Source organism: Penicillium cataractarum (assembly GCF_028827025.1).
Source record: "Penicillium cataractarum strain IBT 29864 chromosome Unknown utg000002l, whole genome shotgun sequence".
Lineage (NCBI taxonomy): Eukaryota > Fungi > Ascomycota > Eurotiomycetes > Eurotiales > Aspergillaceae > Penicillium > Penicillium cataractarum.
In genome coordinates, this window is record NW_026622738.1 from 5,511,109 (window position 1) to 5,533,915 (window position 22,807).

Consider the following 22,807-nt stretch of genomic DNA (forward strand, 5'->3'; position numbering starts at 1 on the left):
CGCGATCGCCAGAGATGAAGCATCCATGGGTTGTGCATACCACCAGCCAGTCGATTGGTTCCCAACAGAAAGTAGGGAACAAAGACGGGGATCCTATCAATTCGTGGTATTGCAATAGTAATATCAAACAATGAAACTCCCTTTCAAAAACACAGCTCTCGAGGAAGATCCCAAGTATAAAGTCCCGAGAGTCGCGTTGCCAGGGAGACTTGCGGAAGGACCGCGATAGAACCACAAAGACCCCGCCCCTGGCCAGCCCTGCAAAAGCCCTGAGCCACTCCGCTCAACTTGTCCAACTAGTCGCCCTTAGCTGGAAAAAAAAAAGCACCGACCATCATTCCTTGAACTTTTCTTCACGGCAGAGTAATCTATTCTCCAAACAACTACCGCTAGCTTCGATCTCCCTAGTCCCCCTCTCGGCGCGTTTGCAATTAAGCAAGTGATCGCCCGCACTATCAGCCCACGCCAACCGCTCGACATCCTTGAACCCGGACACTCTCCAACCTCTCCCCCGCCAATCGGCCCTGGAATGTCTTCGCCCTGATTGAAGATGTTAACGGTCGAGAAGCAGTGGGTTAATGTGCAGCAGAAGACCTTCACCAAATGGTTCGTCCTCTCGAGGCTTCCCTTAACGAAGGGGCTTCCCCCTCCTTGCCTACTCGCAATCGTGCATGATCACATCTAACGAATACCCCAGGCTGAACGATAAGCTAAAGGCCCGCGCCTTGGCCATCGAGGACTTGGTGACTGATCTCTCTGATGGCGTGAGTTCCCCTATTCTCCCCCTAGTTCGCCGTCAACGCGGAGCTGGGCATACACGCCAAAACATTGCGGGACCAGAATCGCTGACCTGCCCGTCTTCTCCTTCCCCGCAATAGGTTATCCTCATTCATCTTCTCGAAATCCTCGGAAACGAGTCCCTCGGTCGGTACGCGTCGAAGCCCAAGCTGCGGGTGCAGAAATTCGAAAATGTCAACAAAAGTCTGGACTTTATTCGAGGGCGGAGGATCCAGATGACCAACATCGGTGCGGAGGATATTGTCGATGGCAACCGCAAGATTATCCTCGGTCTGATCTGGACTCTGATTCTGCGTTTCACCATCAGCGACATCAACGAGGAGGGTATGACCGCCAAGGAAGGTCTGCTACTGTGGTGTCAACGGAAGACGGCTTGCTACGAGGATGTGGAGGTTAGGGACTTCTCCTCTAGCTGGAATGACGGATTGGCGTTCTGTGCGCTGCTAGATATCCATCGGCCCGATTTGATCGACTACGATTCCCTGGATAAGAGTGACCACCGTGGGAACATGAAACTCGCGTTCGAGATTGCCTCTAACGAGATTGGCATTCCGGATCTGCTCGATGTGGACGACGTGTGTGATGTCCCCCGACCTGACGAACGGTCTCTGATGACCTATATCGCCTACTGGTTCCATGCTTTCTCCCAACTGGAGCGAGTCGAGAACGCTGGACGTCGAGTGGAGAAGTTTGTCAACAACATGCATGGTGCATGGGATATGCAGTCTGGCTATGAACGCCGGATGCGTGAACTGTTGCGACTGATTCGATCTCAGCGGGAATCATGGCAGAATTCCTCATTTGAAGGAACGTACAAGGACGTGAAAGAGCAGGCCCATCAATTTGCGCTCTACAAACGAAATGAGAAACGGCAGTGGGTGGCCGAAAAGTCGGATCTCGCGGCCTTGCTGGGTAACATCAAAACGAAGCTGGGCACGTACCGTCTCCGCTCGTACGAGCCACCAAAGGAATTGAGCACGGAGACCTGCGATCAAGAGTGGGAGCTCTTGACCAGGGACGAACACCAGCGCAGCCAGCTGATTAACGAAACCATTCGAGATATCAAGAATGCCCTTCGCAGGTCATTCGCCGACAAAGCAAACGACTTTGCATTGACCCTAAAAACCCTGTCATTGGCCATCTCCGGACTCGATGGTGATGTCGAAGACCAGCTAGATCATGTCAAGAAGCTCAATGATAATCTCCCACCCCTCGATGCTTTCCTAGACACCATTGCCGAGCTGGATGAGCAGTGCGCGGAGGCTAATATTGAGGAAAACGACTTCACCACATATACCCTTGATGAGCTCTCATATGAACTCAGTCTGGTGAAGTCCAGCATCTCGAAGAAGCTGGCATTCTTGGAGAATCAGATGGTTGCTCGCAACATGACCAACCTCACCCCGATCCAGCTAGAAGAGTTCGAGTCGGTCTTCCGCCACTTTGACCGCGACTCGTCCAATACATTGCACGAGCTTGAGTTCTCTGCCGCATTGGCCAGTCTGGGATTGGTCTACGACGAAGAGGAGATGCATCAGGTCTACGTGGAAGTTTGTGGGGCGAACCGACTAGCTCAGAATGCTGGTGTCAGCTTCGAGCAGTTCATTCGGTTCATGGTCAGTGTGACGGAGGATCAGAATACGGCTGAGCAGGTCTTCCAGAGTTTCAAGGAGGTTGCTGATGGCAAGGTTCGTTCCCATCTTACATATAACTGTGTTTTCTCTCTTTTATTCACCAAACTAACGCAATTGACAGCCATACGTTACCGAGCTCGACCTCCGACACTCGCTCATTCCAGACGAAGTTATCGAACATCTGGTCAAGACAATGCCTCAACATGAAGGTCCGGACCTTCTTGAGGACCGTGACTTGCCCAAGTTCGACTACATTAGCTTCATGGAAAAGATGATCCAGGACCAGAAGAGTAACAGCGGAGCAACGCAGTGAGCGCATCTCAATAGGAAGGCAATTGGTTTCAGTGGTTCTATGCACAGCGTCGCCGGTCATACTGGGGGTTGTACTGCTTTGATTAGGTGCGTGGGCCTTTTTTCTGGTGTGGTGTGGTGTTTCTCTCTCTGTTTTTCTTGCCTCTTTTTTCCATAACAGCATGCATCGTGGGGTTCGGCGGTTGTCCCTCTTTTCTTTCTTGTGTGTATTCTGCTTGCGAGTCTGGTTTGTAATGTATCAGGATACCATGGAATGACATTGAAACAAATAAGGTTGGAGAGTGCACAGGTTAAGATAAGTAATCGTATACAGAGTGGTTGTAGAATTGACTACCTGAAGACAATACCATTGTAAAACCAGTTCTCTTGGTTTCGCATGTTTCAATTCATACGGATAGCTACTGCTCTACGTTCACAATCAGACTGTTGTCTTCGAGTTCTCATTGTACTATCTTTAGAGGCTGAATGCATTCACGTGACTGGACCCTCCGCTAGATGGAGCCAAGTCGTCAGTCCGCCAGGCGACCTGCAGATCATCCAACCACTTCTTCAATCCTTACTTCGACGTTACTCTGCGATTGAAATATCACCACACACACACCTTCCTCCCAATTTTTCTCCCTCTCTCTTTCCCTCCCCCACCTTCACTCACACCATCCATCATGGACCGCAGCCTAGACGAGATCATCGCCGAGGATACATCGGTGAGCACTCAAGCTACCCCGATTCGCTTTAAGTCCGACCAGGAAACTAACACGCCTCTTCCAATCGCAGCGGAAACAGACCCGTCCCTCTGGCGGTCGACGCAACCCGCCCCAAAATCGCCGGCGTAACGATCGCGATGGCGTTAGAAAGGTAGCTACATTGTCCCCTGCGCTGCGCCCGAACCCTCCCAGATCGATCTCGGTGTCGCACGGTTCAGAAAACAAATTGTCGCTGACTTGTCTCTCACTTCCGTTTAGGTCCGCCCTCCTCTTCCTACATCGAATTCTCTTGCGCCGTGACACACACAATCGTTTAGCCAGTCCCCTCTCTAGTTGGTCGGAGACTTCGCCTTCGATGCGAGGCTGGCGGCGGAGACTTGGAAACGCAATGCAATGTCCACGCTACATAACCCTGACTTGGAGCTAACCTTTGACCTGTTCTTTTGATTGCAACAGCCTTATTCGCAAGACCGCGTTGACTTGAACCTGTGAATATCCCTCTCGTCTTCTGCTTTACTGGGCCGAATTGGAATGCTGATGGACATGTGTTGTTAGTGACTGGGTGCATGACAAGTTCGACGATGACCGTGATGGTATGTTTCAATGTGATCTTATGGTTGAATCTTTTTGATCTGACTGTTCTTTAGCGCGCGGATCCCGTGGCACTCGCCGCCGCCGTTCAAACTCGCCTGATCGGTATGGAATACTTGCGTCTGGAACCAGGGGATGAAATGGTGCTAATGGCACAGCAGTGGTGGTCGCACCTTGACCAAGGTTCGCGTTGAGAACCTTCATTACGATATTACGGAAACAGACCTTGAGGTGAGTTTCTCAACTCATCCGTGTTTAAACCAATCATAAAACTGATTGCTTTTGCAGGACCTTTTCGGACGCATCGGCCCCGTTTCCGCCCTTTCCCTTGTCTATGACCGCGCTGGACGCTCCGAGGGTGTTGCCTACGTCACATACCAACGCCTGGGCGACGCTCACGAGTCCATCCGCGAATTCGACGGTGCCAATGCCAAGGGCCAACCCATTCGCCTCTCCCTCGTGCCCGGCCGTCGTGCGGAACGAAACACTGATCGCAACACCCTTTTCGACCGCGTAGAGCGCCCTGGCCGCGACGCGCGCAGCTTGAGCCCTGGTGGTGATGAGGGCGCAGATGGCTCCCGCCGTGGCCGTCGCAGTGACGTCTCCAAGCCCGCTCCTGATGGAATCGACCGCTACGTTCCTGGAACTCGCCAACGCTCGCCTCGTCGTGGTGGAGGTCGTCGGGGTGGCCGGGACAACCGTGATAACCGGGGCCGCAACGAGAGAGGAGGTCGCCGCACTGGAGAGGGCCGTCCCCGCAAGACTCAGGAGGAATTGGACCAGGAGATGGATGACTACTGGGGTGGAAACAATGATGCGACTGAGACTTCTGAGAAGCAACCCGAGACTGCTGCCACCCAACCGCAGGCTGCCACTGCCCCTGCTCCAGCTGCTGCGCCCGCTGCACCTGCTGCCGCAGACGATGATATCGATATGATCGAGTAAATCGCTGATGGGCGGGGACTTCTACAAAACTGGGAATTTGGGTCGCTACTTTTCATGAATATGGCTGCATAGTTTTTGGGTTCGTTTTTTCCCTTAATCAGTTGCTGGCTTGGTTATACCGGGCTGGGTAGAGAGGGATCTGTAATTTTACAATCATCACGAAATTGTCAATGGAAACTCTATCTGGGCCATATAATCCTTTTCTCTCATAAGTGTGAATATCTAATACTTATCAATTGTCTGAGGGTAGCTCTATCTACGGTAGACATTGCGTTTGAATGTAGAATGCTCTTTTCCAAATTACAAATTGCAAAGTCATCCCGTCTCTACAATTAGTAGGTCTCCTACGACGAGGGTTCTAAAGTATGATCGATCATCTTCGAGGCGAGGGTATCAGATTACTATAATCCACACTAAAGCCACCGCCAATAGTGAAAATGACTTGTCAGTAGCAAGGAATTTGAACGTTGAACGTCTTCTCTGTACAGAGTTTTAATCCTGTCTTCGTTCTCGTTCATCGCCACAACCCGTACGGTTCCCGACATGCCTTCCACAGCTTCACAGTACCGTCCTCGCTACCAGTGCCGTACAGCTTTCCATCAGGCGAGAAGCTCACAGACCAGATAGGTCCGTGGTGACCCTTTTGCACATCTGTCAAACAACCATTAGCCAAAATCTCCCAAGCACGACGGGGAAGTCCCCAGTTCAAATATTCGCAAATACATACCCAACTCCTCGTCCGTGTGCAGGTCATAAACCCGTGCCCACGTATCATTCGCACTACCAGTAACCAAACGGCCCGAGTCACTGTTAACCGCGGCACTAGCAACCTCGTATCCGAAATCGGCCTTCTTCAAGAGCCGTCCCGGCTGCACGGCATCAAAGAGATAAACACTCTTGCCCGCGGCCACAGTCAAAATACCGGGATCATTAGGCCGCACGGCGAGACTATTCAACTCGCACGACCCAATCGTCCCATCAACGGCATACTCCTTGACAGGATGTCTAGACCGCAGATCCCACCAGCGAATCTTACGATCCTCCGCAGCCGTAGTCACGATATTGTAATCCTGGTTCCAGACGATAGACTTGATCGTGCCGCCGTGCACGCCGGGGCCGATCTCGTAGCTCGTCACATCCCCTCCGCTCTGGATGGGACTCCCGCTGCTGCTGGGGGTAGGCAGTGGGGGCGAGGAGCCGTTGCTACTGGTACCACCGCCGCCGCTGCCGTTGCCGCGGGTCAGATCGAAGATGCGGAGCTTCTTCTCTGCGCCGCCGGTGGCGAGGACTTGCGGGTTTGCTTGGATGGGGAAGGCGATTGCGCGCACGATGTGTGCATGTTGCAGCGTGTGCAGACATTCGCCGGTGTAAGTGTCCCATACCTTGGCGGAGAAATCTGCGGCTGCTGTTGCGGCGATGGCGGCGTCCGCGGAGAGCCGGGCTTGCCAGACGGCGCCTTTGTGGCCGAGGAATGTGCCAATCCTGGAGGTGGATGTGTTAGTTCAAGTTGGTGGGGTTTTATATGGGGGAGGGGGTTACATACCAGTCACCGGTGATACCATCCCGGAGCATTGGGTTGTTATCTGCAAGAAATGGTTAGTCCTCTTGTACTTGGCTGTGGTTTCATGTTTTTTCTGTGTTTCTGGGCATGAAGTTTACCTTTGCAGGCTGAGATTAAATAATACTGGTCCTCCTCCACAGTCGAGGAGAAACTCAAGTGAGTCACGGGACGCGAGTGCCCGTGACAAGTCAGAGGGACGACCTTGGGGATATCTAGACTTGATTAGCCACGAGTCATGTAGTGTATCAGAAAAGGACAGCATCACACTCACCGGAAGCCATGGTGTCCAGAGTCAAAGTTAAAAACTTTCAAAAGTTTCAAAAGATCAAATCCAGGGTTAAAAATGTCTGGAATCTGCCATGAACAGTCGTAGCAGGCGTGAGATGTCCAGCGAGGAAATGAAGAGAGGCTGAAGTGGGTGAGGCCAGGAGCGGGCGAGTCCAAGGTCGTTCAGGATCTTTTTTAAGGAAAGTACAAAAGAGATTCGTCAGGGTCGTCAAGTCATCAAGTCTTGTCTGTAAAGAAGGACCGAAAGGGGGCGCATTCAAGACCCCGCGAACGACAAGATTTCCTGGCGTGTTCACAAGTCCACAATGCGCAGTTTGGGGCTTCTTTCGATATTGAAATCACTCGAACTAGCGGGTCACCTGCAGCCCGCTGGCTTACCTCAGCTTGCCCCGCTAGGCCGAATTAGGCTAAAACACGTGCCTCTAGTTGAACCTCGTCATTTTAGAGTGTTGATACATCAACTGGTCGTCCACCAGTTGATTAGGGAGATCATTTACAAGATATGAGTGTATTTTAGATCTATGAAGTCGAATGGTAGCCCTTTTGACTACCAATTTTGATTTTTTACATCGCATCGAGGAATCCCGCTTTGTTTTCACCGCCAAGTTCAGCCACAGAGTCGACAGGGCAGGGATCTAACTAACTAGTGAATTTCCAGGCCTGTTGGTGGCTGGTACACCATTGGATGGGCCTACTCTCCAGGTTATACAGTAGGTTCAAAAAGCGTGGTCTCATAGCTACTGAATCAAAGCACGTTTGATCCAGCAATGCTTCCATGGAGAGATTCATTAAATAGTCACATCCAGCAACTGCACAGTCTGTATTTCTCAGAAATATGAGGCTCTCAACTACTGGTTACCATGAATCAACTCTAAAAAACAACTAGCGAGTAACGGCATCTCACCAAGGCCAATTGACTGGAGAACTCCATCTTTTGTCTCGCATTGCAAATCAACTTCTAGCATGTTCGTCATAGCTCCACCGCCCACGTGATATGATGCGCAGGCGGGGACCCCAGAACGACTAAAGGACAACAACTACCTGCTACAACTACAACAGGGGAAGGAGCTTTGCTTGATCTTTGATTTCCTGCCGACTTTCTCTTTCCTCTTCACTCACTTCACTCCCCCAGGTTGTATGTATGCCTGACTTCAAGCTCTCCGCGTCTCTCGAAGGTCACGGCGATGATGTAAGTGCCCTCCGCGTCCCCGCTCCTGGTCCGGATGCCTTGTAGGCGCATATGAATCTATTCACTGACCTCGCATTTCGGCTTCAGGTTCGCGCCGTGGCCTTCCCAAACCCCAATGTCGTCCTCTCAGCCTCTCGTGATGCCACAGTTCGACTTTGGAAGCTTGTCTCCTCCCCTCCTCCAACTTACGATTACACAATTGCCGCACATGGCCAGGCCTTTATCAACAGTCTAGCTTACCTGCCGCCGACACCCGAATACCCGGAGGGCCTAGTGCTCTCTGGTGGACAAGATACAATCATCGAAGCACGGCAGCCTAGCAAGTCTGCCACGGATAATGCGGATGCAATGCTACTGGGTCATGGCCACAACATCTGTGCTCTGGATGTCTCTCCAGATGGCGCATGGATTGTTAGTGGCAGCTGGGATTCTACAGCTCGTCTCTGGAGAGTTGGGAAATGGGAGAGTGAGGCCGTACTGCAAGGGCATGAAGGGAGCGTCTGGGCTGTCCTAGCCTATGACAACAACACCATCATCACCGGTTCGTCGGCTACGTCCTGGGAAGCTCGGGATGCAGATTCCATGATGCTAATGATACTTTAGGCTGCGCCGATCAAATGATTCGCATATTCAATACCTCCGGCACCCTCCTCGGAAGCATCAAGAACTCCAATGACGTCGTACGAGCTCTCTGCAAGGTCCCTGCCTCAAATCCCACCGGTGCCCAGTTCGCATCCGCCAGCAATGACGGCATTATTCGACTTTACACCTTACAGGGTAACTTGGTTGCCTCTCTTCATGGTCATGAGAGCTTTGTTTACTCCCTTGCTGCTCTGCCGTCGGGTGAGCTGGTGAGTTCGGGAGAGGACCGTACCGTGAGGATATGGCAGGGCACCCAGTGCGTTCAAACCATCACTCATCCGGCCATCTCTGTCTGGAGTGTTGCCGTGTGCAACGAAAGTGGTGATATTGTTAGCGGCGCCAGTGACCGTACCACCCGGATATTCAGTCGGAGCGCAGATCGCCACGCCTCTCCCGAGGTCATTCAACAATTCGAGCAATCTGTCAAGGAGTCGGCCATCCCTGCTGAGCAGGTTGGAAAGATTAATAAGGAGCAACTGCCAGGTCCAGAGTTTCTGAAGGAGCGATCCGGAACGAAAGAAGGACAGGTTCAGATGATTCGCGAGTCGGACGGGAGTGTCACTGCCCACACCTGGTCATCCGCAACTCAGGAATGGATTGCCGTTGGTACAGTGGTGGAGTCGGCAGCAAGCAGCGGCCGGAAGACGGAGTATCACGGACAAGACTATGATTACGTCTTCGATGTCGACATCGAGGATGGCAAGCCACCGTTGAAACTCCCATACAATGTCTCTCAGAATCCATATGAAGCTGCAACCAAGTTCATCGGGGACAACGAGCTACCCATGTCCTATCTTGATCAGGTCGCGAATTTCATCACACAGAACACCCAGGGCGCCACGCTTGGCCAGTCTCAAGACAACGGTGCAGACGCTTGGGGCTCAGAGCGAAGATACCGACCCGGTGATGCTGCCGCTGTCAATGAAGCAGCACCACCACCACCACCCGTTCCCGAGCCACGACCTCAGGTGCTGCCTCAAAAGACATATCTCTCCATCCGCTCAGCGAGTACTAAGGTCATTGCCAAGAAGCTCAATGAGTTGAACGATAAGATCCTAGCAGAGGGAGACAAGGACGTAGCTCTGAATTCTTCCGAGTTGGAGACTGTCGTCGCACTTTGTGGGCAATTAGAGACCTCTCAGAAGCTGCCAGACTCCCCAGCCGTCCAGGCTGGACTTCCCTTGATCTTCAATATCGCAACCAAATGGCCAACAGCCAATCGACTCCCTGGACTGGATCTGCTTCGTCTGCTGGCTGCTGCGGCCCCGCTACCGCGACCATAGAGTACGACGGCGCGGATCTCATTACCGGCATCCTGTCTAGTGGGGTCTTTGATGCACCTTTGAACGTCAACAACGCCATGCTTTCAGTCCGAACATTTGCCAACCTCTTCGAAACGGATACAGGCCGTAGTTTGGCAATCCAGGTCTTTGACCAGGTGCTGGCTGGTGTCAAATCCGCACTAGCTAACAGCGGAGACGCGCCAAACCGCAACCTCACCATCGCCATTACGACTCTCTACATCAACTTTGCAGTTTACCTCACCTCCGAGGGCCGAGCCCAAACTCCCGAAGCCGCGGAGCGGGGCCTAGTGCTCCTTGAGGAGCTAACGAAGATTGTCTCCGGCGAGAAAGATTCCGAAGCAGTCTACCGTGGGCTTGTTGCGCTGGGCACACTTGTGCAAGCTTTGGGGACCGAGGTTAAGAGCGCCGCGAAGGAGATCTATGAGGTTGAGAAGGTTCTCTCGCGCATCTCGGCCTCGGGGCCTGGGAAGGAACCGCGGATTAAGGGTGTGATCAGTGAGATCAGGGCAGCTCTCTAGTTGAACTTTGATATCCCGTCCGAGGGCTACTGCATAGATAGACTCGTGCTACTTATTCTTAACGACGACCACGCAATTGCTAATAATTGCCATGCCATATCAATCTTCCTATCTCCTCACAGTAGAGACAATATTCATCGCAAACCCCCCAGTAGAATGTTAGTACTTGGACTCTCCCTTTGGAGCATACCGGAAATCCCCATCCCCATCCTCAAAAACTTCCACCACCTGATCGATACCCTCATAGGCCGGACACACCAGGCCATACTTCTCCGCAATACTCTGCGTCAAGAACCTACCACCAACAAAATGCCGGCCCTCATAAAACTTCACGCAAGGCTTCGGCGCCGTCAAACTGATCAACCCCTGAGGCATAAACTTAGCACCAGGTCCAGATGACGGCGGGCCGGAGGTAATATCCCATGAACTAGGGGCATCTACGCTTAGAACCGGGATAGATGCTGTTTCAATTTGGGAAATGATGGATGGGAAGGGTTCGCGGAGAGGCCCGCCGAATGAGAAGCCGAAGATGGCGTCGATTAGGAGGTGGGAATTGGAGAGGGTCATTTCGAAGTCCGTTGTGAATGGGATGGAGAGGTTTTGGAGTTGGGTTTTGAGGCGCTAATCATTGGTGAGTTTGAATTGGAAGAAGCTTGATGGGAAGAGAGGATTTGAGATGGACGGACTTGGTAAAGCTCGTTTTTGCCTTCTTTGGGGTAGTAGACGGTGGGGTTGTAGCCGTAGTGTGCGAGGTGTCGTGCTGCGACGAGACCGTCGCCACCTTTTGGAAGAGCAGTAGATTAGCGTCTGGTAGGGACTGACTCGTTCATATTAGGTTATCAAGAGCATACCGTTGTTTCCGGGGCCGCATACGACGAGGACATTCTTTCCTTGACTGAGTGGATGCATCCTCCAGACTACATTATTCATCGTTAGTATCCTTGGTATCTTCAATTAGGAATTCGAAGCTGCGATAGCTTACCAGCTTGAGAAACCGACAAGCCCGCCAGCTCCATGAGCTGGTCTAGCGACCATCCGCCGATGTTCACGTCCATGAGGTCCTTGTCAAGGGACGCGGCATCTGTGGCCGAGATTGCCTAAGAGCTCAACTCAGTCAATCTGTACAGAATATATTACACTTGAACATACCTTCAGCGACATCGTTGCAGCTTTACCGTATCGACGAAGAGCGGGAAGCGGGAAGCGTCTAGCACAAGAGACGCAGAACATGCAAAGTACCAATGCCAAGATACAGGTCTCCGTAGCAACCTGTCTGTGTCAATCACCAAACTAACCTCCAGTGAAAGAGAATGAGAAATAATTTCAGAAAATATAGGATGAAGGGACCCTGGGAGAGATAAGTCGCAGCAGCAACTTGCTATACAACCATATTGCATCATGGGCCCCGCCGGCGCTAATCCACATCAGGACTTCCCGGAACAACTAATCCTCCGCTCCTCCTTGAACTTTTGCGGAGCGCATTTTGGACACTCGGAAGTCGACGATAAACCACGGCCCAACCAAGCAGAGCCTATACAGTTTCGACAAAATGGTTCTTCGGATTCGTCTGGCCCGCTTTGGCAACAAGCACACGCCTTTCTACAACATTGTTGTTGCGCAGGCTCGGTACGTTATCTGTTTTTTCCCGGCGCCCAATCTCCCCGTCTTCGATGCCATGCCGAAGCCCTTGCCATTGACATTGTCCTGGTTCATATGATGGATTGTTATTATGGGACCTGAACGAGACAGATAGCTAATTGTGTGGCTTCACAGGTCTGCCCGCGGCGCAAAGCCCCTCGAGGTTATCGGCACCTACAACCCCATCCCGAAGAAGCCGACGAACCTGTACGACGACAATGCCAATGCGCGCCCATACAAGGAAATTGCCCTTGACCGGGCGCGTGCCAAGTACTGGCTCGGTGTCGGCGCACAGCCTAGTGACCCGGTGTGGAAGTTGATGGGCATGGTGAGTTGGAACCGCTTGATATACCTGGTTGCTTTCCGAGGGAGGATGTGTGGACGAGTGTGGCTTCAGATGGTTTTCACACTGATTCACACTTATTTCTTTCGGGAAGCAGCGTGTTGGTTGCTGCTCGAATAGACACATTTGCTGACATGGTTTTTATGTACAGGCTGGTCTTGTTGAGCCGAAGCCCACTACCTTCCACAAGGCATAAATGCCGAGTATTCACCCGCCGGGACTGTTCAGTCTTACAACTACTGTTTGACTTTTTGGTCATGGATGTGCCATGAATCCTCCCCCGGGATCATGACTCGAATCCGCTAGTCTCGACACCTCCATGATCCGCTGTGGTTGACCAAAGAATAGAGTGGTAACCCCTCTCTAGCAACAGTCCCAGGAGACCACTCGGTTCCTGTAATTTTTCTGACTGATTTTCTGGCATTTGCGGCGTTTATTGCGAGTTTGGACCATTTTTGGGAAGGCTCCCTTCCCCATGCTCGGGTCATGTCCGGGCCTTGACCTTCAACCTATCCCCCCATGTACATTACGTGAACAGCCTTGCCGCGACAGCTTGGGCTTTTCCAACCCAAGCTCATGCAGCATGAAAACCTATCCAACCTATCATGACTACCTTTAGCCCACGAGACTCCATTTGAACCTCGCGTCTTTGCACAAACCATCTCCCAGTGGAGCCCCTGTAGATCTTCACATGACAGGAGGGTCCCCGACGCTGATTCAAGCGCGAGTCGAGCGTGGCTAGATCCAGGTAAGCTTTTTCACACGCGCGATCGCAGGCTACCGTGACAGTCACAGTCGCGACCGGACAGATATTCAGCAACCAGTCAGCAACAGGCAATAACACCAGAACGCATTCCGGGTGCTGCACCTCGAAGGGGCTCGAGGCCAGGTCCCGGAGGCTTTTCCCCCCTTGTCTAGCCCGATGCCCCGAGTTGGTCTAGTCCGCGGCCAGCTTCAGGGAGGTTAGTGTGCTTCCCTCTCAGGGTGACGCGCCTATGACCGCTGCTCCCCAGGCACGACGTTTGAAAAGCCCGACCAAGTACTAGGCTTCATCGGGACTTTGGCGGTCCCCCCAAGACTGTGCCATCGCGTTATGCTTGTGGCCACGGCCCAACCAGAGACCCGCACCGCCCCCCAGCGACCCTCGATAAGCCCAAGCCATTTCCGCGTGCCAGCCAATCCGCTGCGCGACGGGGGTCGGACCCGTGGCAATTGGTCAGCGGCCCTGGAGGATCGCCCGCTTTTGAGTTTGGAAATACCATGGATTGGGTGGTTTGGGCAGGCCCCGGGGGGCGTTGTTGTGGGCATAACAATGGGAGGGCTTTTAGAGGTGTTCCTTTTTGGTACTTTTGTCGCGAGATGAGTGTGTGGATGCAGGCAGACGCAAAGAAAGTAGAAGCCGTCAAGCCGTTGGGAGATGATCGTATGGACTCGACTGAAACCGGTCAGTCAACTGGTGCCTGAGTCACCATCCCCAAAGATGATCGAGGAATGCGCACGGATGAATATAGTGCAACAGTGCTAGGCTGCTATTAGCTCTGCGTTGCTTTCTTCTCTCTTTCTCTGGTGCAAGGGATGGATGACAGACTGTTGAACTTTAACAAACCATGGGGTAAACGACGCTAAAAATGTATAATACCTTGATTCTATCAATTATCTCCTCACAGGGCGTGATTACGCGTTTTATCTAACTAGGTAGAACTATGTAGTCAGCTGTGACTGTGAGTCCGAGTAGTCCAAGGAAAGATATGAAGATTACATTCGCAACCAAGAGCCCTGCATGTCCGTTGTGCGAGTTTCATTGTTTCTCAAGTACCGACTGCTCTAGTGGGAACTGGGGGTTGACGGGCGACTAGGATGACCAGGATAACCAGGGGGGAACCAGGATGACGCGTAGCCATCGGTCTCCGAGCTCAGTATGGAATGCATCGTCAAATATGAGAGAGGACATACAATACCTGCAGATGGAGGTCGTACACAGTCTCGTATATGGTTCTTTAGAGTCATATCTAGCAGGGCTGGCCCTGGACCGGGAGCTGCAAGCTTTATGCGGGTGGCTCGATCAAGCAGTTCCTCCGTAGATTGTCTTGGTTCTCTAGGTTCTCTAGGTTCATGTCGAAGCAATTGCGCTACGAGTAGTGTGCAGTATATGCAGTATGCTCCTTAGTATTCTGGTCTAGTATGGCTTCGACCCTAAGTATGTCCCCCATTCTCCGTATCCTCCAAGTCGTATGCAAGCGGCAGGTGCTCTAGAATAGGGACCGAGGTAGTTTACTCCGTCCTCATTAGAGCCGTGATTATGAACCATGATATCGGGCGTGTGCAGTCGGAGATTGAACGAGAAGCCGCAGTAGACGGAACGTGTTTCTAGAACCTCAACTTATCAGGAGGAAGGGGTTTAAGATATATAGGTCATGCAAGAGGATAACGGCTGACAGCCTCAAGACGAGATCAAAAGAACCGGACATTCCCAGGTTTCGGGGCACGCACTCCACGTTTCTGCAAGCGGCGTTGAAGGTGGCCAGCACTGGGTAATCTGCTGACGGGGTATGGTAATTTATAACCGGGGTACTTCCACGGTCCCCATATTGCCCGCAATTCTCTCTCTCTACACTCTGTACTCCCCCAGTGACTTCCCCTGTATCACCCCCGTCCCATTCAGTCGCGTCGTGAAAGCAGATCCATGGATCTGGCACCTGTGGACTGGCACTCGACCGTTCCGGACTCTTTTCTCTCTCTCGTCTTTCGTCTCTCCCCCCCCCCCCCTTCCCCCCTTCCTGCACTTCCCACTCAACCCCCTCCCCCTCTTGCCCTTTCAGCCTCGAAACCCTCCTCCGCCTTTCAACCCTTTTCATCCTTTTGCATCCCCTCCCTCCCTCGACATCTTCCCTTCCTCACCTTCCTCATCCACCACCCCCCCCCCCCACACCCGCGATTCGCCCGCGCCCATCTGCCACCCGATCGCACCTTCTTCAGATAAAGGAGCAGTCGTGATAGCCAAATTCATACGCGCGCCACCGTCGCAGATCCGATGAGGAGCGAAGATCCTTGCGAACTCGCCATCCGATTGAATCGCTAATCTCGCCTTCGCCTCTTTCCTGCATCCCGCGCTTCATCTCCCCCTCGGTCGCATTTATCGCGCGCTCACTCGTCTCTGCCGTGAGACACCTTCCATTCCCTCGCGCCGTTCTTGTCGCCTCTTCTTCATCCGCTCTTTCGTGTCGCGCAACCCCCTGATCGATTTCACTCCACCGATGAGCGGCAGCTCGAACCAGTCCACTCGAACGAGTCCCGGCTCCTTTGGCACGACACAGCGCACCGAGTCTGTGTCTTCTGGTTCTTCGCCACCACAGCACCCGCTCTCGCATTCTTCCTCCCAGGCGCCCGCGACGACTCAGCATGCGATGTCGACCGACGTCTACAGCCCAACTGTCTCGCAAGCGCCCACGTCTCTAGCTCCTACTTTCACTTATCCATTCTCGCCGCTCGGCCCATCCTCCTCCTTCGATAGCGGAATGCGCCTCGGCGAGTCAGACCGTAACCTCCAGGGCCTAAATGGCCTGGGGCGCGCCAACGGAGGTGGCGCGATTCTCATGCGCAAGTTGCCTCGTAACACCAGTCGTGAGGCTCTGCGCAGCATGCTCCTTTTCGCCAAAGACTTTGTCGATGCCGATTTTGTGACCTCTGATTACCCGGAAGATGACGGGTTCCTGAGCGCGATCGCTCGATTCAACACCCTGCCCGCCGCAGAAGAGGCCCGCGCCCTTTTGGATGGCAAACCGAATTCGAAGAACGACGCCAACATGGTGGTGGAAATGTACCCGGGTCCCGTGGGATCTACCTTGTCGAATGCGCGTCGCAACACCATCGATCATACCAACAGCCGGGGATTACTAGGTGGTGTCCCCTCAAACGGCCCTCTGTCGCGCCAATCCTCCCGTTTCAACGGCACCTTCCAGAGCCTTGAGCGTTTGTCGGCGGCCAACCCCTCTACACAAATCATCGGCGAGGGCCTGCCTTCGGCATCGGAATCCGGCTCCCGTCTTCACAGTCTCTTCTCCCCGCAATCACCCATCGGAAATGGAGTGGGTGACCTGCCGCGCGTGACGGGCAAGTCCATGATCGATGAAGATCCGGACGAGGAGACGGGCGAGCTGCTCAAGGATCCCGTGGGCTACGCAGAGAACGGCCACTCCGCTTCGGTCTCTGTCCCACGTCGCTCCACCAACCCTCAGATCCCGACCAGTCGCTTTGCCAACCTATCTTTGTCTACCACTATGTCGTCTCCGCCTTTGCCAAATTACGCCTCCAACGGTCCTGGGCAGCGCATGGGCAGTGTCAGTGGACCATCCTCGGCCTATCCCGGTGGCCACGGCCACGGCTTCCCATACGGCGGCAGCCAGCACACTCCTCGCCATAGCCTCCCTGCTGCGAATCCAAACGACCTGAACCCCCCGTGTAACACGCTTTACGTGGGTAATCTACCACCAGACACCTCGGAGGAAGAGCTCAAGGCACTGTTCTCCAAGCAGCGCGGCTACAAGCGACTGTGCTTCCGCAACAAGCAAAACGGGCCCATGTGCTTTGTGGAGTTTGACGAAGTGGCAATGGCAAGCAAGGCACTCAACGAGTTGTACGGCTACAAGTTGTCCAACAGCGTCAAGACTGGCATTCGCCTTAGTTTCTCGAAGAACCCCCTGGGTGTACGTTCCGGTCAGCCAGGCAGCATGAGTGCATCCAACCCTCTTCAGGGCCCCGGTGGTGTTCCTGGAGGCAGCAACTTGAGTGGGATGCATAGCCACATGTTCTCCTCGGTCAGTGGGCCTCCTCCGGGGCTAGCTGCTCCTCCGGGACTCGCTATGCCCATGCCCTTGCGCAATGGCAACGCTCTGCACGTTGCACACGGCAATGGGAACCCACACGCTATGGTGGGCAACGGCACTTTCAACCATAACTCGGGTCTAGGGATTCGCACTAGTGGAGGTAATGCCATGATGATGTCGCCGCCGCCTCCTGGAGCTGCCGCTGGCAACAATGCGGGGCCGAACATGAATGGCTACAATTCCTTCTACCCTGACTACATGATGGGTCGCTAAGGGAAATGGTCCCCGAAGCATTATATTCGAGATAATGTCCGGCATGTTTGATGAACGAACCTGGGGTATCTGGCGCATTTGGGGGTTCCTTTCGTTTCGCGAGCTAGAATCAGCATTCGGCGGCTGCATAACTCTCGGGAGTATTGAAATTTGGGACTCTGCTTTCTTTTTGTTTGTTATGGTTTTCTTCGCGTTACGGTTCTCTTTCCCCTCTTGTGTTTACTCCCTCTTGTGTTTACTTCTGATCCCGTTTTTTTAATGGTCTGCGTGACGTGGCTTGTTCAGGTTAATGTGTTGCTGTTGTTGTCTTCTTTTTTCCTATTGCATGGGGACTCGGGCGCTCTTTTCTTTCACATTCCTTTTTTTTTATTTCCCTCGGGAGGATTGCATTTCAGGTCATTGCAAGCTTGTATTCTTATTGTGGTCGGGGCACGGCGGCGCGAGCACAGCGCGTTTGAAATTCTGTCTCATTGCGTTCTTTCCATTGACACCTTCATACCCTTGTGCTATTCCTGTTTTTGCTGCTTCTGCGTACGCTTATTCTATTCCTCTTCCCTATCCATTTTCTGGAGTTGTCAACCCACTCGATCAGCCTTGTCAAAAAGGGCCGAGTCGTCCTCCGGGGATTGTGGCCCATGGGGTTTGTCTTTTAACCCTTGTTTTCTTCGACCGTGATTCCCCTTTACATCCAACTGCTTTATTGAGTGCATCTTCATGTGTGAACCGGAAATTGAACTTGTTAGCTTTTTCTTGCTCTTCTATTCCTTACACTTGCAATTATTCGTCATTTTTTTTCCCATTCAAGTACCCAAGACGGTGTCTTATGTGGCTTTATTCTATCAACTCCCTTCTTCTATTGTCCCTTTTTAAACCCATATTTCCACTTCTACACTTCTTCCGCCTTCATAATACCCGTCCACTCGCGCATGAATCTTTCGTGGCTCGTGGCCTCGGCAGCAGTCGAATCGCTGGCGTTTCTAAAGGCTTTTTTCCTCATCCAGTTCTTCGTGTTCACAACTCATCACCCATCATACAAGTGTTTCTCCCCTTTACTAGCGACGGAGAAAAAGAAGGCGTCTGGCTCACGCTCGGTCTATTGGTTTGGTTTCATAGCCGGTTGTTTGGTTTCTTTGCTTGAGATTAAATGGATAGGCTGGCTTGCATTGCCATTGGGATTCGCTCTTCATCTTTTCATGGTCAAGGCTCCATCGGCTAGGGTGTTTTACTGTGGATTGGAAGGACATACCTAGGATATTCATGAGTTCTGGATTCTGGCTCTGGTTCTGGATCTGCTGGCTTAAGGAGGTTATGGGTAAACTTTTGCCAAAGGCTTGGAGGATATTGGCGTTTCTCTTTTCTTTTCTCCTCGAGATCATACTCTATTTTTGGGACCTCGGGTGTCTGCTTTACATTCTTCACTCATGTTGGTTGCTTGGTGGTGCTGAGATTGATACCTTTGCTTCGATTCGTACTTGATGCGATGGAATGGACTGGTTGCAATTTAGATTGGTGCTGTAAGCTAGGGAATCTTCTGTATGCGAAGAATGTAATTGGGAATTATGTTCGTTGAATATCTCTTGTCGTGTAGGTCTACTTGGGATGTAAAACTGGTAGATATCGTTACCTGTAGGTATGGAGTACCCAAGCTAGAATATATTCCAACGTGTTGGCCGAGGAATCCAAAAAAGGTCGACTCCAAGCTTTTGCATAGATCGATATTCATGAGGGGGTTGAAAAAAGAAGAACTTAAAGGAACTGTACGAACTTCACGACTTCAACGGTGCTGCAATGTTATTTCCAAATATCCATGTGGCTAGATACCTCGACACTTCCTACCCCGAGGAGTTGTTGAGGGTGCTATATCACGTGACAGCACCGACAACCTTCCCTCGCGGAAAAGTTTCTTCTCCTGCCACAAAACATCCTCTACTCACTCACGATCCCCCAACCCAACAATTGCAGCGCCAGCCCTTAATTAGCCGCTGCATTTGTCTACTGCTGATATTCCCACTCCTTTATCAATTTTAATTCTTCAATTGCCCCAATCCCTGGGTCCGGGATTGCCGGGTCTCCTCTCACGTTAAGATGGCACAACGGATACAGAGCCGGCGTGTCTCCAATGCCCTCCTCCCCTATCTCACATCCTCTCAATCCTCCTCCACATCCTCCATCTCATCCACATGCCCTTCATCACAACTCTTCTCCCGTCAGTTCTCCGCGACGGCGGCTCCACAGACCAAGCTTCGTCGGCAAATGTTCCAATGGCTCTCTACCGAGGGAGCTACATTGAAGCATCACATCCCTGGCGAAACAAACTACCTGTCAGGCCGGGCAGAACGTGATGGCGATAGTAACGAGGCGCCGCGCCCGTTCCCGGGTAACCGGAACTTCCTTAGCGAGACTGTCCTCAGCGAGGAGCTGCGGAATGAGGTCTACGTGCGGGTCGTCGAGAAGAAGAAGAGTTTGCGTGCTGTAAGTGTCGAGCTTGGTATCGATATGAAACGCATTGCGGCTGTAGTGCGGTTGGTGGAGATGGAGAGGAGACAACGAGCACAGGTAAGGATTTTTCGCACTTGTTACTGTTTTTTCGGATCCTCATTCGAAGCCCTTTTCCCCCCCCACATCCCCCCGACGCATATGATGAGACAACAAAAAATCGATTAGTCTTGAAGACACAGGCTCTAGCTTGACTGGTTAAAAACACCCTTTTTCCTGATCCACTTGCTGTCAACCTTCTTTCCTTGGAAACTCGTTTTTATGTGACTTGGCAAACATGACTGACACAATCTGTCAACTCAGGGCAAACCCCTCGCATTGCCATATGCTCGTGCGGTCCATGAAATGATCCCGACCACCCCGCTTGCCCAGGAAGGCGAGCGCCAACCCTTCCACGAACCTATTAACGATCTTCCCGCCCACCCTTCCACCGGCGCCCAGATCTTCTACCCCGTGCCCGAGTCACGATCATTCACTCGTGTCGACGCCGGTCGCGTCTTCTCCGGCGCTCCAACATTGGAAAAGGCGGTTGCCGACAAGATCTCCCACCCCTCAGACCTGGTCGACGACATCATTGAGAACCCCAACTCGATTGAGTGGGTTGGCAAGGGCAAGAATGCCCGACAGGTTCTTCAACCTGCGGATGTGCGTATTCCTCACCCGCAGTTGGTCAAGCTGGAGCTTGACCGCAAGGCCTTCCCCAACGAGCGTCGCACTGTGGCACAGCGTCACGCCGAGCGTCTCGAGAAGCAGGAGGCCGCCGAGAAGCAGCGCCGTGAGCTTGCCCAGGCTCGTCGTGAGAAGAGCATTCAGCACGTCGAGCCCGAGCGTAGCCGATTCGAATATCGCATCCAGGATGCCAAGTTCACCAAGGAGACCGTTGGCGTGGATGGCCGTGCTCCCTGGGCTCCTGGCCGCCGGTACGGTATTCCGGCTGAAGACCGCAAGCGCGGCATGGTCAAGATTCCTACTCGCGTTGAGGCTTAAGCTTCATGCAGGGGATATATTGGTCGTGTTTTGGCCCTGAATGTGGGCGCCGTCTTCCCGCATGATGGGGAGACGAGCAATTGTACTTGTACTTATACATCTGTTTGGCGATGTTTCTATTCCAACCCTGTATCTATACCATAACATACCATGGACTGTTTTCATACTTGACACGATATTTGTCATTGTTCTTGTATTGCCATATCCCTCGTAAACCATTTGATGAAATCCAGTACGTGTCAAAGCCAAACATCAATTCATTATGCTCATGATCAGAATCACACCAAACACCGCAGAAAATACCCCCGAAATAGAAAAGTCGATATGGGACGCCGTCATCAAGTCACGAATGGATATTAATGAACCTCCCCAACGGAGCGACACCTCCCTCGACCACTTCGCACACCCACCCATCCCTCCACGGCATCGGCGTCACTTTCCTGAGAGGAAGGGCTGCCGATGAAGAATTCTCGGATTGAGGTTAAGAGGCTGTGAGCCCAGGTTGTTTTGTTGGAAGATTCGGATGCTGGCTGCATAGTTGAAGATGTTGATGGAGATTTGGTGGAGGTGGATGTAGATAACGAGGGCATGGATTTGGGCAAGAATGCTTGGTGTGGTGTGATTGTGGACAGTATTATCTGTCGTAGCTGAAGTAAATGGCTGGAATGAAGAAAATTTTGTGGATAGAGGATGTGTAGGTATGTCGCGATCGAGGTTTCAAAGGATGGTTTATTCAACAGTAGGGATATGGTAGGGCTGGAGATGGCGCGCCTTAGAGTAACCACCCAGGCAGATCACCAGATGTATATAAGACTTTAGCCAAGTCCTCAGAGCCTTGAAACCCTGACCGTACTGTAAGCAGAACCCCCCCCACCACGCCAGACAAAGCAAAAAACCTTGTAATGGAGAACAATATGTAGCACAATCCCCGCACCTAAAGTCAGCCGCTCCGGCCCCAGGATGCTGGTTCTTTGTTACAATGCAGGATACGGCAGTACCCATGACCTAAGTGACTTGCTCACATGAATGGAGAACACACACCCCCGCCATCATGGTCTGTACGACTGATACCCCGCCCTGCCTTGGAGATTGTCATGCTAAATGTACTTAGTACTAAGTGTGCTGGGCGGGGGACTTGGCCTGTTGGGCACTGCAGAGTTCATGTGCTATGTGGGCGGTTATATGCGGCGTGCGATAGCTGCGCAGGGTCCGCAGGGTGATCACCAGTGATGGCTGTATATAAGACTTAATTGACAAATGGGGGTGCAGGTTTTGCTTATGGATTGGGTCTTGCTTTTATTGGGGGTTTGCTGGCTGGGTGCTGCCCGGTATGATGGTTCTGTAGGTGAGTTGTTCTTTGTGGATGGTTTGTGCTGTGGTTGATTGGTGCAGGGAGACTGCAAACTGCAAGCTGCAGCTGGTGGAGGTGCAGAGGTGGTTGCATGTGACGTGGTTTTGGGTAGCTGAGAGTAGCTAGGATTTGTGAGAGTACTGCAGCTTATTCGGTTTCTTAAGGAAGTGCCCAAGGAAGCTATAATTCAGTATCATCTTACTTGGCTACCAAAGTGGTTGGAGATAAGGCCTTTAATGACGTTCCATGAATCTAAGAGGCTAATAAAATCCAAGACCCTAAGAGTCTTGTTGTTTAAGATAAATTATGACATATGTCTAAATCGTCCAGGTAAATAATCAAGACTTTCAGAATAATCTTTCAAAATTGAAGAAGCTGGAGCATATCGCGATGCAGACTTTTCAACTGCT

The 22,807-nt window shown here is 52.2% G+C and overlaps 8 protein-coding genes across 8 annotated transcripts; 6 read left to right on the forward strand and 2 right to left on the reverse strand.

Annotated features, from left to right (window-relative positions):
- Nucleotides 1–550: 550 nt before the first annotated feature.
- N7496_004028 (alpha-actinin, sarcomeric (f-actin cross linking protein)) lies at nt 551–2,745 on the forward strand (the record flags this gene model as incomplete). Its single annotated transcript, XM_056696959.1, has 4 exons — nt 551–606; nt 698–764; nt 879–2,486; nt 2,554–2,745. The coding sequence occupies 4 exons, from the start codon at nt 551–553 to the stop codon at nt 2,743–2,745; spliced, it is 1,923 nt and encodes a 640-aa protein (XP_056559171.1).
- Nucleotides 2,746–4,029: 1,284 nt separating this feature from the next.
- N7496_004029 (putative RNA binding protein) lies at nt 4,030–4,984 on the forward strand (the record flags this gene model as incomplete). The annotated part of the gene is made up of 2 exons (XM_056696960.1): nt 4,030–4,041; nt 4,328–4,984. The coding sequence occupies 2 exons, from the start codon at nt 4,030–4,032 to the stop codon at nt 4,982–4,984; spliced, it is 669 nt and encodes a 222-aa protein (XP_056559172.1).
- A 514-nt stretch (nt 4,985–5,498) lies between these two features.
- Nucleotides 5,499–6,826, reverse strand: N7496_004030 (WD40 repeat domain-containing protein; the record flags this gene model as incomplete). The annotated part of the gene is made up of 5 exons (XM_056696961.1): nt 5,499–5,635; nt 5,712–6,466; nt 6,528–6,567; nt 6,644–6,757; nt 6,817–6,826. The coding sequence occupies 5 exons, from the start codon at nt 6,824–6,826 to the stop codon at nt 5,499–5,501; spliced, it is 1,056 nt and encodes a 351-aa protein (XP_056559173.1).
- Nucleotides 6,827–7,974: 1,148 nt separating this feature from the next.
- Nucleotides 7,975–10,486, forward strand: N7496_004031 (WD repeat PLAP family protein; the record flags this gene model as incomplete). The annotated part of the gene is made up of 4 exons (XM_056696962.1): nt 7,975–8,022; nt 8,068–8,563; nt 8,626–9,909; nt 9,948–10,486. 4 exons carry the CDS (start codon nt 7,975–7,977, stop codon nt 10,484–10,486), a joined length of 2,367 nt encoding a protein of 788 aa, XP_056559174.1.
- Nucleotides 10,487–10,645: 159 nt separating this feature from the next.
- N7496_004032 (NADHX epimerase) lies at nt 10,646–11,647 on the reverse strand (the record flags this gene model as incomplete). Its single annotated transcript, XM_056696963.1, has 5 exons — nt 10,646–11,107; nt 11,173–11,267; nt 11,338–11,403; nt 11,469–11,583; nt 11,636–11,647. The coding sequence occupies 5 exons, from the start codon at nt 11,645–11,647 to the stop codon at nt 10,646–10,648; spliced, it is 750 nt and encodes a 249-aa protein (XP_056559175.1).
- A 388-nt stretch (nt 11,648–12,035) lies between these two features.
- Nucleotides 12,036–12,663, forward strand: N7496_004033 (mitochondrial 37S ribosomal protein bS16m; the record flags this gene model as incomplete). Its single annotated transcript, XM_056696964.1, has 3 exons — nt 12,036–12,112; nt 12,260–12,452; nt 12,619–12,663. The coding sequence occupies 3 exons, from the start codon at nt 12,036–12,038 to the stop codon at nt 12,661–12,663; spliced, it is 315 nt and encodes a 104-aa protein (XP_056559176.1).
- Nucleotides 12,664–15,721: 3,058 nt separating this feature from the next.
- On the forward strand, nt 15,722–17,563 carry N7496_004034 (RNA-binding protein; the record flags this gene model as incomplete). Its single annotated transcript, XM_056696965.1, has 1 exon — nt 15,722–17,563. One exon carries the CDS (start codon nt 15,722–15,724, stop codon nt 17,561–17,563), a length of 1,842 nt encoding a protein of 613 aa, XP_056559177.1.
- Nucleotides 17,564–19,648: 2,085 nt separating this feature from the next.
- On the forward strand, nt 19,649–21,046 carry N7496_004035 (mitochondrial 37S ribosomal protein mS45; the record flags this gene model as incomplete). Its single annotated transcript, XM_056696966.1, has 2 exons — nt 19,649–20,119; nt 20,363–21,046. 2 exons carry the CDS (start codon nt 19,649–19,651, stop codon nt 21,044–21,046), a joined length of 1,155 nt encoding a protein of 384 aa, XP_056559178.1.
- Between the last annotated feature and the right edge of the window lie 1,761 nt (nt 21,047–22,807).